The sequence below is a fragment of the Lissotriton vulgaris genome, chromosome 7 (genome assembly GCF_964263255.1).
Source record: "Lissotriton vulgaris chromosome 7, aLisVul1.2, whole genome shotgun sequence".
Lineage (NCBI taxonomy): Eukaryota > Metazoa > Chordata > Amphibia > Caudata > Salamandridae > Lissotriton > Lissotriton vulgaris.
Window position 1 is genome coordinate 1315303294 of NC_141695.1, and position 22789 is coordinate 1315326082.

Below are 22789 nucleotides of genomic sequence, written 5' to 3' on the forward strand. Positions count from 1 at the left end.
ATCGCTGGCCTAATGGTTTCCTAGCCTCAGTAGGAATCCATTTGAAAACCTTCCGTAAGCTGCCCATCACTCCAAAACAGGTGCTGAGGATGTGCTTAATCTGGCTTTTCAAGGAAATTTGGTTGTCCATGTAGAAACCTTAGTTACGTACCATTGATTTGGGAATTGGACAGGGGCCCAGGTTAGGTGGCCACCAGTCGTGTGACCAATGCTCCTGCGTCTTACCAAAAAGCATGATCTCTGACTTGCCACTGTTTAGTTGGTGGTGGTTAGAGCTCATCCACCTGTCAATATGAGACATACATTTTTTGAAACGCTGCTTTGTTTCAACAGGATCTGGGCCAATAGTGATCAGGATCCGCGTGTCATCTGCATAAGATATGACATCAAAACCATAAGGCGTCATATACAGGTTAAAAAGGGAAGGGCTCAAGATGGAGCCTGTGGCACTCCCATCTCGACTGGTCTTTCACATGAGATGCTGTTACCCATTTGGACAGTTGTTATTTGGTCTGCTAGATAGCTCATAAACCACTTGAGGGCATTTCCTCTGACACCTATCTGTGAACACCGATCTAACATCAGGTGTAAAAAAGCAACTCCAAAAATGAGCAGACATTTCCTTGAGAACAATCACACCACCAACGACATGCGGTGGACTGTGATTGAGCAGTTGAATACTGGCAGTAATATAACCAATCGTCTTTTTGAAAAAGAGCAGAGGTGGGTCTATAGACTGGGGACCCATCTACTTGGACTGAATGATGAAATTCCATGGAATTCTGTACTTAAGTAATTTCTTAAAAGTAGCCACTAGTATATCTTAAATCCAGCCCAACTTGAAACGGTACACTGTGATCACTGCCCCACCATAGTCCTGTCACCTGAATAATCTACTAGGTATTTCATCAACTCAGGTCCCATTGCAGTCTAACACTATGCACTACCTGCACGGTGTTCTGGGTACATGACGTTGAAACGAAGCCATGCAATCTTCTTGGTGTTCACCAGGCTCGCAGTAACATCTGACCAGGACCCCTTTGTTATTATGGGCATTCCTGAAATATCCCTTGCGAGTGTCCAACATTTTTTGTATATGAACCAACTTGTGTATTCATCCGAATGCATGTCATTCTAGTTGGGTCCCTGTATTACGAATGAACGAATTGGCGACCCTTTGGTAAACACATCAACCTAATCTCATCACTCAAGTGCACACATCTATTTTTAGATTCGGCACCACTATTTAACTGTGAGCATCAGGTAGCGTTCTGTCTCAATACGAGCGTTTAAAACTAATAAAGCTACCAATCTTGAAACGCTCGAGACACGGTCTCCTTGGTTACCTCCACAGCCGTTCTCTATGATGCGGGCCCATGTGACCCACCGAGTCATGCCACGTTACAGGCCCTGATAGGCTAACACGATAAGGCGCCGCCCCCTATCCACGCGGGCACCGCCCCCGGATGCAACCAGCACCTCGCTGACAAACATTGATAACCTGCTCCGCTGGCCCCGTTCTTGATCGTCGGGGTCCGGTCAGAGGGTATCGCAGATATACTGAGGGTGCCTAGCGTCGGGGGCGTAAGTAAACTATTGGACGTTCGCGCTCCACATCTCGGCGGCATATCACGAAGCTAAGTACAGTTTCTTCGTTTTTCTGATTTGTTGTATGTTTCTCTTCTTTACAAAGGGTGTGCCAATTACGCTACCACCCCCCTCCCGTGACCCATGGTGTACACCTATTACACCATCAAAGTGAGACATTTTAATTTTACTTTATAGCGATCGCTTGACAAATCTAGACATATTGATCGCTATTAGGAACATGCGCTTCCTTCTTAATAAACCCACAAGCACCATATTATTTCTTCACTTATAGCACCCTGCACTGCCCAGTGATTAGTGCTTATTAACCCAGGGACAGAGGTGGTGATAAACATACCTTTATAGAGCCACATCTGTCTTTCCACTACGATTGGAGCACCATAGATCTACAAGTGTGATTAAGACCAGACACTAACTGTCTGTCTTGTCCTATATGTATGTCTACATCATTTTTTCTTTACAGGTGCAGAAACCTTAATGCAGGAAGCCTCCTAAACCAGGAGTTACTAGGAAGACAATTTATCTTCCTTTTTTTGCACTTTTCTCACTTTCTTTTTCACTTGCACGTCCCTAGGTAAGGGTGGGCCTTAGCGTGTCCATACCGCCAGGGTTTAATACACTTATAGAGACCTGATGAATGCCTGGTAACTTTACACCGTTTCAAAGGCAGAAACATGTTGACTGACCATTAGGAAATAACCACACAATTAATTGTGAACTACTTTCCTACACATAATTTAAAAAATATGTCCTAAGTGATCACATATTAAATCATTTTTGGATACACTAAAGACATTTTTAATCTCCTCACTACCATTTAGTTTATTTTCACTGCACGCCTAAACTCACAAATCCTGCTCCGCAGTAGATCTGACGTTGAAGCACACTAAAGAGGCACTCGGCCTCTTTAGTGGAGCCCAATGATGAAGCATGTCATCACCAGGTGGTGAGTGAGGGCTTTCCTAACCGACCTAAGTGAGGCCGTTTTTTCAATTCTGTTTGCTCCTTCGTGTGGTCTTGCTAAACCATATGACACTCTTTTTTTGCCTAATGGTTTCCTAGCCTCAGTAGGAATCCATTTGAAAACCTTCTTTAAGCTGCGCATCACTCCAAAACAGGTGCTGAGGATGTGCTTAATCTGGCTTTTGAAGGAAATGTGGTTGTCCATGTAGAAACCTAAGTTGTGTACCATTGATTTGGGAATTGGACAGGGGCCCATGTTAGGTGGCCACCAGTCGTGTGACCAATGTTCCTGCGTCTTACCAAAAAGCATGATCTCTGACTTGCCACTGTTTAGTTGGAGTTGGTTGGAGCTCATCCACCTGTCAATATGAGACATACATTTTTTGAAACAATGCTATGTTTCAACAGGGTCTGGGCCAATAGTGATCAGGATCTGCGTGTCATCTGCATAAGATATGACATAAAAACCATAAGGCGTCATATACAGGTTAAAAAGGGTAGGGCTCAAGATGGAGCCTGTGGAACTCCCTTCTTGACTGGTCTTTCACATGAGATGCTGTTACCCATTTGGACAGTTGTTATTTGGTCTGCTAGATAGATCACAAACCACTTGAGGGCATTTCCTCTGACACCTATCTCCCAAAGCCGATGTTCTAAGATGGTATGGGAGATGGTGTCAAAGGCAGCGGACAGGTCGAGCAAGACAAGGATGGCTGACTGATGCTTGTCCAAGGCCAGCCTGATATTATCTATTACCTCGACCTGTGCTGTCTCTGTACTGTGCACCGCCCTAACACTGGACTGTGAGGGATCAAACAGTCCATGGCTCTCGAGATGGTCAATGAGCTGTTGGTTTATGACAGATTCCAACATGTTCCCAAAGTATGGAAGTAGAGAAATTGGACAGTAGTTTAGGAGCAGTTTTGGGTCGGCAGTGTTTTCTTTAAGATCGGTCTAACCCTAGCTGCTTTCCACATTTTAGGAAAATCAACCTCCGAAAATGATTTATTAAATAAACCTCTTAAACTTTCTAATACTACTGGTGCAATATTGGGGAACATTTTTGTTTGGAGGTAGAAGGTCTGTGAGGGAGACAGATTTTATCTTCTACATGACAGTGGTAACTGACTTAATGTCGCATTTGACAAATTCGTCCAAAATATGTGGGGAGTCAGAGGACATGCTAGGCACATCTTCAGAGTAGATGTTATTATGTTGTGATGGGAATGAGTGAAGGATAGCTGTAATTTTATCTTCAAAGAATTTGGACAGAGAATCAGTCCAATCTTGAGAGTTGGGAATTGATGGCTGATTGCTAGGAATTGAAAATTCTTTCAAGATTTGATAAAGTTCCTTACAGGAATTTTCTGCCTTATTCTCAAGAGAAATAATTTTTTTGCCAGTTTGATGTCGGTCATATAGCTGTGATGGATTTTTTTATATATTTCACAGTCAGACATGGTTTTGCTTTTGTGCCATTTTTGCTCTGCGGTTCTACACAAGAGCTTTGTTGTCTTTAATTGGTCTGTGAACCAGAGAGCAGGCCTGGTCTTAATTTTAACATGGTTAAGAGGGGCCATTTTGTCCAATGCAGTCAAGATGGCTTTATCAAAGTCATGTGTCGTTTGATTTATTCTAGCTTCTTGGCCTTGGTAGTGTAGGCAGAAATGTTTTGAGAAAAGAGGCTGAGTGACTTTGCGCCATGACCTTCGCAGTATTTGTTCGTTTTATGATCGTTTTTGGTCATATTAATAAAAAATGGCAATTTAAATGAATGGTGGTCTGACCATAGTAGTGGAACTGGGAGTTCAGCTATGATTCCAGGGGAATTAGTAAAAAGAAGGTTGAGTGTATGACCGGCACTGTGGGTAGGACCTGTGACCAGTTGGACAAGTCCGAAAGTATTCATATTTATGATCAGCTGGTCAGTGCCTGAGTTTGATAGAATTTCCGCATGATGGTTAAAATCTCCAATTAAGAGAAAGTTATCAGAGGCCAATACATGCGGCGCAATAGTCTCTAATAGTTTATCGGAGAAGTCACCTTTGGGCTCTGGGTAATACGATCTGATTAAGGTGTTTGAGCAATTGAGGCAGGATCTAGCTCGACTGAAAGATCATTTGGTGCAGGGTTCTTAACCTTTTCACTGCTGTGGACCCCCACTTAAGCATTACTGGAATCCGAGGGCCCCCATTGAGTCATTATTAGAATCCGTGGACTCCGGCCTAAGCAATTTTAATGATTTGAACCACAAATAAATGCACAAAAACAAAGGAAACAAGCATTCTTCAAATAAATACACAAATGCTGAAATATTTGTTTTAATTCAAAAAAATAAAAATACTATATTCTGTTTGATGCACTTACATTGCTTTCACAAATCAATATGAGGTCAGCAACTTAATGTTTAGCCTCCAATTTTAAAACCCTTGACATTGACAGAAAGTTTCGCATTTTTCAATTTCATATTTAATTTCTTCACATACATTTTAGTAACATGTTTATATTATTTGATATCATTTAATTTTCAATGCAGCCGTGGAACCCATGAGTAGGCATCAGGATTTTGGATTTTGGAAATGTCATGTCAAAGGTGTTCTACACCTTCCCTCCCATTACAATTAAAGTACAACGCTTTCTCTACTCAAGATTCAATTGCATTGTGTAACTCTCCGGTTAATGAATATGTGTGTCAGAACCTGTTTACGTTTCTAAAAAGCTTCTTGAAGCTGTTTTAAACAAAAAGTACAATCAGGAGATTTTATTCTATTCTATTTAATTCATTCTAATGTTGTCTGAGTAGGTGGCTCAACATCACCACTGTATTATCTTGTAGTGGGCTTAAAAAAGCAAAAGTGTTTTAGCTAAGCATTTTTATGAGTATTTGAAATTATTTTAATTTTGTATTTGTTGATCTCAGTTGAGGTCTGGATCAAATAAAAGTTTCACTGCTCCCTCATTTAAGGTGCCAGAATCCAAGCACTTTTCTAAGAACCCAATCCTCATGTAAAACTTATGGAACGCCTACAATTGAGGCATCCCTTTTACTGTGCTCTGACTAGATACTCCACCATCTCCGTTCATGACCAAAGTTTCTGTGCTAGCGTTGTATCTGAGAAAGGGGTCGGCACATGACAGCGAACCTGCTTTAAGAGAAGAATCTATCACAAATTTTACTGTTGGATCCCTCATCAGGAAGATACGCCATAACCAGTTTCTCTGACCACAGTCACTCCAACAGAGAGTGTATGGACGACATGCAGATGGTGGCTTAGAGTAAGACTTGGGACTTAATTCTATATCCTTTAGAAATGTGTGATGGCAGAAGCTTCAGCAACAACTGACGTAGAATGGTTGCATGTTTTTATATATCCATAACCGAGGCCATGGTTGACAAGGTTAATGACTGAAATCTAGCTACCTGGTAGCACTAGGTAACTGTTCAGTCTTCAATCTCTATTTAATTATTGGAAAATAATCATAAAAAAATAACATAAAGTTTCTTTTAAGATATTTATAAAACTTAAAAAGCACATTTGAAAATCTTGGCATATCTAAAACAACATTGACCCACATCTAAGTGCAGACTTTAAAATGAAAGCCCTCAAGTACCAAACCTGTGGGCTGTAACTCATTCTTAAAAACTAAAGCACAGGTTTACATTTCTAAAATCTGTATTTTCTGGGAATAGGCAGGAAACGCGATCCATAAATAATTGGTAAAATTTACAAAACAAAAAGTACAGCAATTTCGGAAGACAGAATTCATCAAAAGGACAGACAGCCACACCTGTGCAGGTAAGAGCAGTAGGACGGTGGGGCCGGGTGGGGGGATTTCGACGGACGATGACGAGGGAAAATGTATTATTGCTTTTTAATTTTCCCTTGTCATCGTCCGTCGAAAAATCCTCCTCCCCCCACCACCCTATGGCTCTTACCTGCATGGGCCGCGGCTGAGGACAAATAAGGACAGCGTCTGTGTTATGTTGGCCAAACTGAAAGATTAGTAGTCTGTGCATGCTGCTCAAACTGAACATCGATAAAAGTGTCCTTTCTTAAGGGTTAATAACCAGTGTTAAATACTGTTACATTACATGTCCTCAGCACTTTGCACAAATACATAATCGATTAGTGTCGGTTTTTGTAACTCCATCTCCTTTCTGGACAGTGTCCTATACTCTGTAAAGCAATTTTTCACGAACTGTTTCTTGCTGATGGTAATCTGGTTACGTTTTGTGTATGTGTATAGTCTACCAATAATGTTTGCTATGTGTTCAATATGCTGAAACCAAGGCCTTTTGTACTTAAGATCGCACGCTAAGCAGTCATCTATGATGTCCCTGTTAAGGGTGTGATTAGAACAAACAGCTAGCCATAATAGCATTGGGGCCAGTTTTATATGATCTTCCACATAATCTAAACCCATTTACTATGCCAATATTTGTTAAAATGCCCCAAGCTTTCACTTATTAATTTGGCCAAAAGAGCTTCTTAAAGGATAAGTACATGCCCCCCCAATGCTGTATTTGACGACTGGCAGGTGAAGGTTTAGGCAATGCTCCATCATCTTGCGCCTTTACCTAAATCCATATGGAACCTTTGAAAGGATATTTCGGTCATCAAACCATGCCACAATTCAATCTTGGACTATGCAGCGCACAACCTTTACTATGGAATCAAGCAGTAAGATGAGTCCATAGCAATGAGGGTCTTGATTGTTACCTTTTTTTTAAACGGGCACTATGGTGGATGTGTACCACTAAGATGGTAATTCAGCACGACAGGCTAAGTTCAAAGCATTGGTGATACCTGAGTACAAAATGTCAGTATTTCATTTATAAAAGACTATCAGGACCCAATGCCTGTCCATTTGGGCTTTGTAAGATTGCAATTAGCACCTCATCCACCTTGAACCTGATTGCAAGTAGGTAGGTTGATGATAAAAGATCACTAAATTGCTGGTCGCCTGAGGTCACTAGGCAGTAAACAGACCTAATGTGAGCCACCCATTAGTTGGCAATGATATTCAGCCCTAGGCCTATCGCCTGTTTCCTAATAAATTAATCAGTGTTAACTATTGTCCAGAATATCTTGACATCTTTATTGTTGCAGTAGTTCTCCCACGACCCTACCCTGCGTACAGATTTGCTGTTTTTATGCGGTTTTATACTCAAGACTGCATAAGACTACACCCACTTGCCTTGCTGTGCAGACCGCTAAAGATATTATATGTGATGGCCTAGATGGCCAAGGTACCACTGCTATCTCACAAACAACATTAAATATATCCACAATTTTATCTAAGGTTGAGAAGCTGCTTAGGCCGGTTCATGAGAAAATTGATAAACTGTCCAGCGAGGTGACCAAGATCTGCGGTCTACTGAGGGATACTTGCACCAGTCCTGGGACAAAGAGGGATGCAACTAGGGGAGGGAAAGATGAGCTTATGTCTAAGATAACTACCCCTATTGGTAATGGAATAAACAAAGGAACAGGTAGAGAACCTGCTGGGGGCCGAAATGACATGGCAGGTGCAGGGTACAATAGCAGAAATATTGAATTAGCAAACCATAATCCACCAAGACAACAGGGTTCGATTAACCGAACCAACCAGTTTGAGGGGATAGGTTGGATAGGATGGATAAGGAACAATCAATTGCTACATACAATAAGTAAGGTCACAATATAACCCAAGAGTGGAGAGAGGAGAGCAGACGCTTCTATCAACTTGCCCCCTGAATGCTGCCCATATGCTGTTTTGGTGAATGTGCCTCCCCTGCAGCCAGGACAAATGGAGAGCCACAACCCCCTAAAGAACAGAGTAGTACACTGGCTTGACAAGAATTGTGGCTTCCGGGTGGCAGGAGCTAATCAGATTCTCCTGACACAAAGATTGGGATGATTGGCCCCTTACGGAAGTGTCACAAAGGAAACTGCATTATTATCAAATTTTGAAAACCCAAGTTGGGCTAGAAACACCTTAGATAGAGCACCCCCATTGTCCCAATTTGATTTGATCATGATATTGCAACCACTTGGTTACTTCTATAGGCACTTAAGGTTTATACAACATAGGGAAGATGATCAAAACCCCTGAGACTGAATTCAGCATTGTCAATCTACCCCCACCATGATTTACCAGTTTCAAATAGATACCAGGCTTTGGGCACCCTAAAAGAAAATGATTGACATAAGGGTGTTAACCATCCTAATTCAGAGCCTTATCCTACTGGAGATTGGGTAGATATCAAAGACGCAGGGGGCCTACCTATAACCGATCTACATCAGATTGAATCTATTGTCACCACAGACACCACCCAGAGTATTTTTATAGAGGCTCCGTCTGTAAGTTTAGACAAAGGAAGCAACGTCAAGCACACCTGAGTTAATACAGGGAAACTACTAGAGCATGGATACATTATCACAACCTGGAATGTTGCCGGTCTAAAGAGCAAACAGGATTGACCAGTATGGCAGGATTTTATTACTAGTGTCCTTGATATAATTTGCCTACAAGAGACCTGGTGCACTGAACCGGTATATTTAGAAGGGTTCACTTCATATTGGCTCCAGGCAGTGCCCTCGTCAGCTGGTAGAGCCAAAGGGGGGCTTCTGACCCTTATTTCAAATAAGTCATCCGCCATTATTGTTAAATGAAATATTACTATAGGAGCACACTCCCAGATTTTATGATTGCACTGTAAAGACTGTAGGGATGTGGTCATGGTCAATTATTACAATAACGTGTTTGACTCAACTCGCAGTATTATTGTACTAGAGGTAGACAATGGGCTTGATACATTGTTAAGTACTATTAAGACTAATACTGTTATAATTTGGGTGAGGGACTTTAATATTAAATCTTGTACATTGTCGATGACCAAGGTCTGTGGGAACAAGTATGGTGAGGACAATGAAAGTGTGCATTCCACACACAATGATTATGGAGGAGCTCTTAATTTATTGATTGCTAAATATGACCTTGATTTGCTACAGTGCGTGCTGGATACCAATAGCGGTCTGATACCAACATTTATTGGCAGAAATGCTGCTTCTATTATTGACCATATGCTAATTTCAACTAGCTGCAGCCATCTGTGTTCTACTCCATGGAACACTGAGCAGGTATTGAGTGACCATAACTGTATTTCTATGTCGACTTTCGTCTGGGGGCTAAAAATGGTAGCATATCAAGATTTCATTAATAGTATTGCTCCTTTTAGGCCTAAAGAGACACATATTAAATGGGTTGGTGTGGAACCGGAAAAAGTCCTACATGGATTTGTTACCAAATGTGACACAGAGATTTCCTTTTGCCTCAACGAGGATGTTAGTCCCTCCTCGATGTTAGCTAACTTCAGAAAAATCAATGTTGTAATCGAGGGGATACTGACTGCACCCTTCAGGGAAAAAAGCAGACAACATAGAGGATGGTTTGATCATACTTTTACCCAGGCTCTAAGCCAACTTAAACAAGGTTTGGGCAATAAACCTAGAAACAATGAAATTATTAAAAACTTACGTCATAATTATAAATTGGCTCTCAAGGCAAGGAGAAACATGCTTCAAGAGCTATTGTGGGACAAGTTATCCATAGCAGCATATACAGCGAATAGCAAGTTATTTTAGGAAACTGTTAACTCGCCGTTTCTAAAGAGTGATTCATTCCCAGAATTACTCTCTCATGTTAATGGTGACACGTGGGGCAGACACTTTTCTAGTATTTTTAATCCATTTGATCCTGATGTATTTGGGTCGCTAAGTATAGAAGGAAGTAAGTGGCGGGTGATGCCCCTAGATATCACCATCGATGAAGTTCATGACGGATTGACTGGAAGTAGGGGTGGTAAAGCACCAGGCCCAGATGGGGTCCCCATTGATGTTTACAAAGCCGAAATAGATCTATGGAGTGCTATTTTAACTAGAGTTTTTAACTCAGCAGTGATGGAGTATATACCCCCGTCATGGGGTTAATCTGTGATAATCCCTATTTTTAAAAAAGGCATTAAATCTGAAGCAAAAAATTATCGGCCCATTTAGCTTCTGGATTCATCAGTTAAAGTGATGAGCAGAATACTATTGGTGAGACTTGAAAATTGAGCCAACAAAAATTAGATGCTCTCACCAGTTAAATTTGGTTTCAGAAAAGGGCTGGGAACCCTTGAGCAAAGTATCAACTTAGAACTCCCGATTGGCAAGTATGCGCACGCTAAACAGGGAAGATTACACCTGTGTTTTGCAGATCTTAGCAGTGCGTTTGACCTCATTGACCATTCTATTTTGTGGCCAACCTTGCTCAATCTTGGGGCCCCTAAACCAATAATTTTCTTCCTTGCAAGGCTGTATGAGAAACTTTTGTGCAAGGTGCGATATAGACAGCGTGGAGAGTGTACACCACACTTTGAGGTTAAAAGAGGTATCCAACAGGGCTGGGTCTTGGCACCATTTCTTTTTTTCTCTATTTACAATTAAAGCTGACAAAGCCCTTCGGTCGGTACAGGCAGATGCCCTCAGGATCGTTGGCCAAGGACCCGGGTAGAGCTGTAGTTACAGTAGTTAATGCAGTCAAACCTATGAACAACTTTGATATGACTCCAACAGCCCTTTCCCAGACAGCAAATGTAATTTTGAGTTGGATTTGGATTCAAAACCATTACATACTTGTGGTTGACATTTCCAAAGTTTCAGCCATGGAGTGCAACCAGCAATAAGGATGATCTCCTCAGCCAAAAAGAGGCAAGGGGCATCTATCAGATTTTTCCACAATAACCCATATGGTCAGTAACAGACGTAAAAAGATAACGTTTTGAAAGCACGAGAAGGTGGACATTGGTATACAACCCCATCCTGAGCACTTCCGTTACAAAACACACTATTTGAAATTGGCATGGATATGCCCTATTCCATCTATTTAATCTATATATTTGAAGAAGAAGAATCTATAGGAGACATTTCACAAGGCATCTTAATTTTCTTCAGAGAGATGGGTATTATAGTTACTGAATGTGAGCACTGATGCCCTCTCAGATGCCCTACTCTTCTACATAGGCCTATGGCACAGAGCTTGTGCCTCTCTGGTTCACTCTGGTTGTGCATCTCTGAACATTATTTCTAGAGATAGGACAATTCTGTTTTCAAAACTCTGTAGATTGTAGAATTATTCAAGGTTTTCTCATTTCTGGAAGGAAAAAAACTAAACCCATAACATTATTCTAATCATCAGAGAAATTGCGAATTGAGTCAATAGTATGTTTTAAAATATTGTACTTTAGTGCCATTGTCCTCAGCACCAGCTTGCAGACAATATCAGTGTTCTGTGAAGTAACCGAGGTGTATTTGTACATCTGCCCCATCTCCTGAACTGCCTTTAAAGCACTCGAAAACTGTGGCCCCAATTTCAAGATGTACGGTTCTAGCGGGTGAGAACTCAGCACTCCTGAGACTCAGTAGTACTGTGTGGTAACACACTGCCAGAACAGTGCAAGTCAAGTCAATAAATCTTTATTCGGCCAATGTAGACCATAAAAGCACATTATTATTATTATTATTATTTTTTAAATCAAAATAAATACATTGTTCCCTAGCAGTGCAATTATGAGTTAGAACACAGAGATTGGTAAAAAAATGCAGAAGATGTATTTTCTAGCTGAAAATCTAGCTGAAATTCTGCATGAAACAGCTTTACTATCTGCTTTGAACGTTTGGTAGAAGTGTGCAGCAGCTTTTGCCAGGGAGGAGGGTGGAGACTGGTGAGAGTGAAGTCGGGAATTGGAAGAAGACTCCTAGCATTGGGGAGCATTGCATACCCTCTTTATCATAGAAGGGTGTCAGACAGGTACCAGGGGCCTAGGCCAGGCTTCTCTTGCAGCTCAGACCTACAGCCATTTTACCAGCTGTTTTCTGATGTTGCTGTACTGGGGAAATCTGGGTGCAGGAGAACAGTTGACCACTTGTGATTCGGCAGAGTGGTTTCACCTACGGATTTAGCCGGGTCTGGTGGCTCAGTGGACTAATGCGTCTACTCCAGGGGCCTGTGTTCGACCTCATGGTCACAGGTTCAAATCCCGGCGGGTCCACTCAGCCTTTCATCCAACTGAGGTCAATAAAATGAGTACCATTGAGTTGGGTAACAACAAACATCTGTTATTCAGCGCCAAGATACCCGTAGTGGTGAACGTGCGCTTTACAAATACACATGTTATGTTATGTTATGTTATACCACTCTGCCTACCCCGAAATTTGGCTATATATGAGGAATCCAAATCTAAAGGTTCAGCATTAAAATCTCACACAGTATTTAAAGTTCAAATCTGTGAAAAGAAACCAGGCACTGTGGTGTCATTTCGGAATTCCCTCTGACATGAGAGTGAAACTGGATTTGAAACAATTGGATAAGAGATTTAAAGATGTATGGACACTAAATACTGAATTGCTTCATAGCTTACTTGGGCTGTTCAGTGATCACCTTCCCCACCAGTATTTCAGAAGGAAGAAATCAATGTATTTTTTTCCTGGGCAATGAACCCTATTAGGTAGTTACTATTAGGAATTCATTGATTCACAAGATGATTTCCTGCGTATAGTACGTTTTCCCCTCAAATGGAATACATTTTAATGGGTAAGATTCCATTGCCTCTTGTTTCTTGTGAACTGAAGTTTAAAGATTAGCCATGCTGCTGAAAACTATGGGTGTTATGGCCACAGGACTAATCAGGTTCTGTTGAATCTAATTTTTTAACTGCTGGAGACTGTCAGGTGTCTAACTGAGAAAGATACCATCAGGGCAAAGGAGAGGTATCCAGGGAACAATTTAGCATGGATTTGTCTGGGTATTTCATCATAACTAAAGGTTCTGAAGAAGCAGTACTGCAGTCAAGACCAAAGCATACAGATCTTAGACGTGTATGGCATTTGCTAGATCCAACCACATTTTTTGATGCTTTAGTCAAGTCTAATTTAGATTTTTACCTGGTTTGTTTGGCTGAGGTTCCTTTAGAGGAAAATGTGTGCATTCATTTTTAGTATTAAATCTGTTTATTAGCAAATAAGCGCACATACAAACATAGCATGTAATCAAAAGGCTCCCAACATCCAGTGCATCCATTTTAGAACATTATGCAATGCAATAAAGGACTAGTTACGTAAGCTATTTGCCAGCCCAGTACGTTCCCCCATTCATTGGTTTGATAGATCCTGTTCCCATGCGAATAGAGATATAAGACTTGTTTTGTCAGGCAAACCCAGAAATCATAGTGCAATTGCCTTAGATTGGGCATGTTATAAAAAGGGCCTGGGGATCAGCAAGCATGAAATTCAAAGAGCTAACTGGGATCAATTGACTAGCGCAGCTTCCCTTAAGAATTCATGTGAATTGTGGAGAGTGGTCAGGGAACTTCAAGAACAAAAGTATACTCTTAGTTTAATAAGAGTCACATTACCGGGGGGACCAGTGGGTAGCCCATTTCAATAACATTTATTGTAGTACCTCTAATGCCACTTGTGAGAAGTTGGCCTGGTATATGCTGTCCACTAATTAAAGTGGGCACCTTGCACCAGTCCAAAAAGCCCTTATGGGGATTAAAGAGGTCGAAGATAACTTTCGAACGCTATCCAAGTGGTAGCTGTGGAGAGCAGCCTTTAGGCTTAGTCCAGGAGTGTAAAGCAGCTCGTTTTACCAGAATGCAACCTTAAGGTATTGGTTAAATGAAAGGAGAACCACACAAAAGTTATAAAAATATGTATTTATTAATATAGCACTCTCTAGTACTGTAATGTATCTTCTACATGAAGATAATCACAAAGCACACAATTCTGGAGCACAGAAACAATCATAAGTAGCACTACTCCACAGTGGACTCCAGGGGGAGACCAAACTATACACTAAAACAGTGGTATAAGAACCACGACTCGAGTCAAGACAGTGTCGAGTGAACGTAGAATCACTGGGACCCCAAGGAACCACCCGCGGTGAGTAAGTAGGGACCCCGCGGAAGACAGGTGCAGTGTGGGAACATGACTGTGTGCTCCGTACAATTCTATGGGAATGTCGCAGTGGAAGTTTTAGAGTTTAAGGACCCTTCCCAGTGGACATCAAAGAAACACTGTGGAAGTTAGGAGGTTGGAAAACCTCCTCGCCCGTGGATACCGAGGTACCCAAGTTACCTGTCCCAGGGAATCTGGGTGCATAGGTATGAAGTGGCATCGGAAACCGCCATCAAACCCAATGGAGAACTTTGAAGAAGAGCCGCAGCTGGATAGAAGAAAAGTGTCTGTTGGAATCTAAAGGTGGATTCTTGTCGAAGAGTACCTGAAAGCAGAGGGGACAGAGCCGGGGTCCCTTAGGAGTGACCGGGGGCTCGGTAGATGAATGCCCACCAATGTTGGGTGCTTCAGGTACATTGATGGAGTTCTTGACTCTGTAGCTACGGGGACCCGGAGACACGAAGGCTGTCAAGTGCTGAGGGGGTTTTGTCTGGCGGTAGCACCAATAAGACTTGGCAATGGTAACCCATGCACAAGTTCAAGGATGTGAACGGTTCAAACCAGTAAGGTCCAGGAGACTCACCACAGCAAGGGGAGTGAGGGCAAGCCTGGAGCAACCATGGGAGCCCAAGAAAAGCAAAGTTGACCCTAAATTGGACCCACATGCCGGAGGCACAGGAGTCCCTAGAGGACCTCAAGTGATTTCACCAAACGACAGCCTATGAAGCGCTTGGTGCAAGGAGGTCAAAGATCTTTGTAGAAAATGGTGCCAGGGTTGGGGCTATTCGGAGCCCAATGCACTTGTTCGGGAAACACCAACAAGCATATGCACCTACAAATGTACACGGTGCACAAGGTTTCAAGTATTGCAGCCCCCACAAGGGATTATGACCTCAAACATGGTGAGAGGATAGCTCAGACCTTGAGGGACGTAGACACCTACCTCTTGTGTTGCTGAAGCCTTCATAGTCCATAGGAACACAGGGTCTGCAGACCAGACAGCAGTGTTATGGTGCTTGCCAATGCAGGGGAGCGACTCCTTCACTCCAAAGGAGTTTTCTTCACTTGTTCTTCTTGCTCCACAGGTCCTGCACGGAGCCTATATGGTGCACAGGCACAGATGATTCACAGACTGAGTGGGAGACGAAGTCGGGTTCAAACGAAGTCCAGAGTGTCCAGACCGTCGAAGCTCAGTGGTTTCTGGCTCAGAATCTTGTCTATGTTTAATCTAGGGTCCTACAGCCAGGTAAGCCCTTATGTACCCATGGAAGGGGTTGGCAAAATTCAGGGGACCCTCCCAGAGGCCGGCCTGGACAGTGGGGGGTTCCTCCCATGTCCTTTGTCCAGTTTCGTGCCAGAGCTGGAGCCAACGGCTCCCAGGACTAGTTTGAACTGGACTATGCATAGGACCACCAGATGTGCCCCTCATGCAGACTTTCAGTCGATGGCAAGGGCACCTACCCAGCCCTAATACACTAAATCTTGTCTATAAAATGGTAATTTTAACAATAGCTTTTGACGTTACATTCTCTCTAATACATCACATTATAAAATGTAAAAAATAAATACATAAATGTAAATGTATTTAACTAAGATGCTGTAACTGCCTACATTGCACACACCAATAAAATCACTATAAGAAAAAAGTGTAAACACACCTGATCCCTACACACTGGAGGCTACACATATAAACATTTCAATTGAATTATAAAAAAAGACATCTCACATTAACACTACTTCATACCAACTTAATGACACACCATGAAACACACACACACACACACAAAACATCTGTAGTTTGTGCCTGACTTCACTGTGTCTCCCAACACAAGGGGATGAGGATAGAAGAAAGAATGTGAGCTTGATTTGATTTATGCGCCACCAGTACTAATGATGATCACATGTGTATTGTTTTCTTTAATTGATGCCTGCCTCCCTACTCTTTTCAATTTGCATTTGTAAATAGTGGAGTAAGAGATCTGCATTTGGCACATTCATGTCTAGAATAAATCAGTAAAGTTGCAAGCAGTACCGTTATGGTCATATTTTTGAGCATTACATCACCCCAACCCTTCATGTGAGGACATGCATTCCATTTGTTTAATAGCCTATTGCTGAAGAGCATTTCGGTGGAAATGTATGCCTAAGCATAAGAGTAAATCTATATATTAAGGCCTTTCTATCTGTTGGTTTACTGTTGTGAATTGGGCCCTTTGTGTGAGAGCTCTCCATCAAACCAACAGTAATCAAAGGTTTAGCATTTTATCCTGGGGGTTTATTTAAATCTCGGTGAGGCAAACCTTTTGGACCCCTTTGTTCTGAGGGCTAGATCATGTCCCCAGTCTAAAGAAACATGCAGCCTTGACCAGTTTACAATGTTGGACACTTTCTCACTAATTGTGATTATATGTGTTGGGCACTTATAAATGTAATATCATCACTATGTATCATGAACAATGATGTATGTTGTGCAGACATGGCATGTAATGTGATGTTTGTGTAATTATTTTTTAATTCATTTGTTATATATGTTTATTGCACAACACTGAGTTTCCTTTTTGTATATGCAATGTTCTCCATCTCATGTAAAGTGACGATGCATAGATCTATATAAAAGAGATGTGAGGAAACCTAGTGGTCAAAGAAAAGTATTAAAAAAAAGAATATGAAGTCTTAATTGACAACCATAGATACGATTCATCAGTGATTCTTGCCAGGAATTACATTGAAATTTATGGTATGGGGTACATTCTTTTTCATTAGATGATTTCACTCCTCATCGTGATAGATGCATGCTATTTAGGAGCGCCGCACTATTTCCAAAATGCAGGGATGCACCATTTTCACAAGAATACGGTGCACTCCTGTGTTTTCCCTAGTGCTGGCACTAAAAAAAGCCACCTAGCACCAACACAGACACCTTTGTGCCCTAGTGCAAGGGTGCCTTGCACTAGGGAAAACACAGGAGTGCAGAAGCAATTGCATAAATAATCATCCCTGCAATGCAGGGTTGATTGTTTATGGGCCGGAAGTGATTCCTTCCTGCACATAAACAGTCTTTAAAGGCAATTTGCTCATTCTGCAGCACACATAGAAAGAGCAAAAACTATATGAAGAAAAAGTATTTCTCCTCGTTATGCCTCTTAAATGACTCCTTTTGAAAGGCATTGGGTTTTGTCATTGCCTCACATCTACAGATATTTGTAAGCCTGGGCAGCATCAAAAAGCAATGGGTGTAGCAGTGGAACGTCCGCCGCAACAACCATTGCACGCCTCTTTCATGCAGATACCTGTGTGAAAGGGAATGATATTTACAAAGCGGTGTTAAGCCACACAAAGTGGCTTAGCGCCGCTTTGTAAATATGGTGCAGGGCATTGCACACCGGGAACGTCAGAAAAAGTGATGTTCCGTTTGCTCGATCCCCTTGTAAATATGCCCGATGGTGAGGCTACAAATATTAAGAGGGAATGGAGAGTGTGAGGAGGTGGTGGAGCGTGTCATGCATGCCTGGTACTAACAAGTAAAGTTGTGCAGCAGCTTCTGGTTCCACCACTATGAATGAGGGATACCTACACACTTAGGATTGGAAAGAGCGAGGACAGGAGAGTGCTTTAAGTTTCGTTTATTTTTCTTATATTATTGTGCATGCACATATGGAAGAGCATTGCCAACAGATAAGCTTTACAGATTATCGTTCATTGAATTATTGACGGTTGCACGGTACTTTCTTACATACCAGCTTTAAATCTTAAAGGTTTGCTTGATAAACACTTTGAATCTCCTTAACCGTGGGATAGATAATTCAAATATTATAATTTTTCACCCAAGACAACGTTTTCTAAGGTTGTCATCTTTGTAAACCTTTTTAAAGTTGCAAAATGTTTCATATTTGAAAAATTTTGTTGGCAAAATTATTATTTTGCAGATGCTTAGTGAATATCCTGGTTTGGTCTGCATTATATCACGAGGATGAAATCGTAAAAGCATATTGCTGACCCCTTTTTTCTGATGTTTCAGAGGGACACCGGTGGCCCACTAGTCTGCCAATATAACAATGCGTGGTTGCTGGCTGGAGTTGTGAGCTACAGAGATGGATGTGGACAGCGTAACCGCCCAGGGATTTACACCCTCGTCCCAGCCTACACACAATGGATCATACAAAACGTGCCGAACACTTGGAGCAACGTGGTGAATCCTCACTTTCCATATGCTTCGACTACAAAGGAACCCATTCCAACTGGTGCCGCCCCAAAATCTTCCTATTCTGTCCTCATCTTCTGGGTGGCATTCCTTCCCCTCGTCAGAGGATCCATGTATATTTAGTGTATTAATACAAACACAGCAGAAAGTTAAGAGCACGCTTAGGTATACACTTCCACTTTTTCCCCAAAACCCCCTACATGCATTCTGGAATTCTAGGTTATAATGAAGAAGTACACCTGCCCAATGATACATCAGCACTGTGAATGTAGGCTCAGGTGAACCTGCCTCCTTCTTTGCCAAGTGGATCACTTTAGGAATACTCTTGTGCATTCGGCCACTTCAGTTGGTCACTACTGACATTCCTGCTTCTATAGACATTTGAGTTCGAGGCCTTCATGCAGCACCTCACACATACAGTCATATTGACCCCTATTGGCCTGAAACATAAAGCGTTTTTCCTTGTGTGAATTATCACCTGAAATGCAGCTGAACTAATGGCTATATTATCAAGAAAGGGCGATACATTATCGCCGCTTTTATCCGCAGGAAACTGCCGCTAAAGCGGCGATGATGGGCTTGATAATATGCCCTTGTGAATTCCCATAGCAGCCCAGGTTCTGGTGTTAACCTGGGCTGCTATGGGATTTCACAAGGGCATATTATCAAGCCCATTATCGCCGCTTTAGCGGCAGTTTCCGGCCGATCAAAGCGGCAATAATGTATCGCCCTTTCTTGATAATATGGGCCCTAGATACTTTAATTAACAAAACTATCTTTGTGAATGCAGCACCTCGCATTCCCATGAACCCTTATCTGAAATTAGAGGCTTGTTAATTTCTATACATTGGCCTGAGCTGCTTTAGATCCATAGGACAAGTCAAAAGGCAAGTGATTCTTCTAGCAGGATTCCCAGCACGGGCTTCCTGGAGTGGAGATGTATAGCCGGCTCAGCTATTACCACAGAGATCTCACTGAGAAGGACCTGAAATGAGGAGCCTGGTGCCATCACCTGGAGACATATCCCTGCTGTCATTTAAACATCTTTGGAATTGTTGCACTTCTATATGTATTTCTATGGGGTCGTAGAATGTGAACCTAGCTATAAAGCAATAGAGCGCTGTGCAGTGATCAGGGTGCACAAGAGGAGGATCACTTTTGTACACAGGGAAGCAGAAGTTTCCCAGGGAGGCAAAAATTAAAATGGGGGGGGTCCCTTCAGAATTGGTCCAGTAACCAGGGATAAGTGTAGCCTAAATAGAAGGATCTTCATTTCCTTCCTTCCTTCCTTGCTTCCTTCCTTGCTTCCTTCCTTCCTTCCTTCCTTCCTTCCTTCCTTCCTTCCTTCCTTCCTTCCTTCCTTCCTTCCTTCCTTCCTTCCTTCCTTCCTTCCTTCCTTCCTTCCTTCCTTCCTTCATTCCTTCCTTCCTTCCTTCCTTCCTTCCTTCCTTCCTTTCCTCCGCCAACTCTGGTTAACACATGTAGGCAATATCCAGTATGGCCGTCCCAAAACAAGCCTAACTGAGAGACATTTCCCTCTGATTGGCCTGATAAATGTGTAAAGAATGGTATTGCCCCTTGCACCCCCTTCTTAAGCAGAGTGCTGAAGATTCAGAATAGGTCTCAGTTGGGTTTTTACCTTAACAGTCTAAACATTCCCACAGCACCAACACCTTCTACAGAAAGGGGCATTAATTATCTCTCCAAACCATTACAGAAACACTCCTCTCAAGGCTGGAAATCACAACTCCAATTTAAGTGTGTCCTGTTGCAAGACAGTCATTCTAGATCAGTGGTTCTTAACCTTTTGACTTCTGTGGACCCCCACTGAATCACTGCTGGAAGCAGGGGGCCCTGACCTCAGCAATTTCTATAAACTGAACCTCACAACAATACACAAAAATGCAGAAACAATTGCACATCACGCAGATACACGTTTTACTTCAATCACAAACAAATAATATATATAAAAAGTGAAAGATTAATTTTAATCAGAACTTTAAAGCTTTTCAAAATCTGTTTTTATTTCTAAAAGACACAGCAATATGCTAGACTCTTAACATGTCACTTTGCCGTTTTTGGCCTTAATGCAGGCTCTCTTTTTGTCGGATTATACCAGTACACAAACTGAGGCAACCATTTAACCATACTATATTCTGTTTGCTGTTCTTGTATTGCTTCTGTGGATCAAGCTAAGGATACCTTGTTAAATGTAGCCAACAATTTTACAGTACTTCACATTTCAAAGGGGTTCACATTTTTTAACTTTACAATATTGGTTTTTCTTGTATGTATACTTTATTAATCTGCTTATATGATTTTGAGCCAGATACGGACCCCATATGTAGGTGGAGGACAGCAGAACCCAGGCTAAGAACTACTGTCCTATATGTACCTGCACACCTCATCAGGACTGTTAGGTGGTTTTAGCCACATACACTTGTCTTTACCTCACTCCATGGCTTTCCCACATACCTCCATAATATTTAACAAGTCTTGCCCCTCCAACAATACTTCCCATTTGAAAAAGGCCCATCTATCTAGCGCTAAAGCGTTCCCTGTCTAAACAAGTGAAGTTCACAAGTAGATGTAGACCAACTAAAGACAACCGTTTCTGCAAAAACAATATTGCTTCACAGTGCTGTATGTGTCCCAATTGCTGCAGTCTCTGCCCTAGAGCTTGTGCCAGGTTAGTGTATGTGCTCTACGCCAAGAAGCTGAAAATCTAGGTTTCCAGATCACATGCACCAGTTTCTAATTCACCACTGTCTGCAAGACACAAACACCTTATTCTCACCCTTTTCCCACAAGCAGTACCTATTCGCTCAATATCTTTAATATTTTCTACCACATAACCAACCCCAAAATCACAAGAAAAGGATGCAAAGCCATATAATTATTCAATGATTTATGTTCTCCCTATGATGATTTTTCTTTTCTTTTGCACCCTGTAAAATGCTGTGTATGTAATCAGTGTTAGCCCTGTTTGAGCCTTGTCTGTACCAGAGAATACTTCTAAATAAACTATAACAACACTGGTATCATTTTTGCTTTGTTTGTTTATTGATCCTCCAAGATGTCTGCCGTCTGATAGATATTTTCATCCAAAGACATTTGTGATTTATTATTGTAAGTGTACAAAGATCATGCAGTCAGCCAAGTGCTGTATTAGTTACAGTTGCACAAGGAGTGGAATTCTAGAACCCATTGTTCTACGTAGTGCTTGGTCTAGTCCTGTGCTCCTAGTACCAAAGCAATGGTCTACTGACTTGTGATTCTGAGTCGACTACCAAGCCCTCAACTAGGTAACAAAAACCGATGCACATCCAAATCCAAGAGCAGATGAGCTTGTGGATAGGCTAGGTGCTGCAAAGTAATTTGAGCACCTTGAATCTGAACAGTGGATATTAGCAGTTCTCTTTGGCACCATATGCTAAGAAGACAACATTTTTTACGCCAGAGGCTATATCAGTTAGAGGAGATATTCTTTTGTTTGAAAAATGCTATTGTTACTTTTCAGTGCCTGGTGAACCATGCTCTTGCAGGGCTGGAACAGGTCTGTGCGACTTACCTAGTTGACATTGCAGTGTTCAGCAACTCACGGCAGGACCACAAGAGGCACCTAGAACAGGTTTTTGATAGGATACAGGAGGCAAAACTGATAATCAAGGCGACCAAGTGGGACACTCCTTTGAAGTCTACCTTGGGCATGAGGTGGAAACGGGAATATTTGCCAGTTGGATGCCAAAATTCAGTCTGTGATATTTTGGGACGTGCCTACTACCAAGACTGAAGTGAGCACATTTGTAGGACTCATCGGATATTACAAGAACTTTGTGGCAAACCATGGAAGAATAGTTGCCCCATTGACTGCTTTGATCTACAAGAAGCAGCCCAAGAAAGTGATGAGGACTAAGGAGTGTCAGAAAGTACTTGAGGAACTGAAGTAGGGACAATGAGCTGCACCTGACTGAAAGCACCTTACTACAGTCAGCCTTTCATTGTACCGACTGATACTTCTTACAAAGGAGGTGAC

At 41.9% G+C, this 22789-nt stretch overlaps 1 protein-coding gene across 2 annotated transcripts in view; it reads left to right on the top strand.

Moving 5' to 3' along the window:
• Positions 1–19325, top strand: part of LOC147703580 (transmembrane protease serine 9-like) — a 1394371-nt gene extending 1375046 nt beyond the window's left edge. For both annotated transcript variants that reach the window (XM_086931925.1, XM_086931926.1), the window contains exon 23: positions 18571–19325. In XM_086931925.1, the coding sequence (XP_086788051.1) occupies positions 18571–18876 (306 nt within the window). In that variant the 3' untranslated portion in view covers positions 18877–19325. The remainder of the gene's footprint in view (positions 1–18570) is intronic.
• The last annotated feature ends 3464 nt before the right edge of the window (positions 19326–22789 follow it).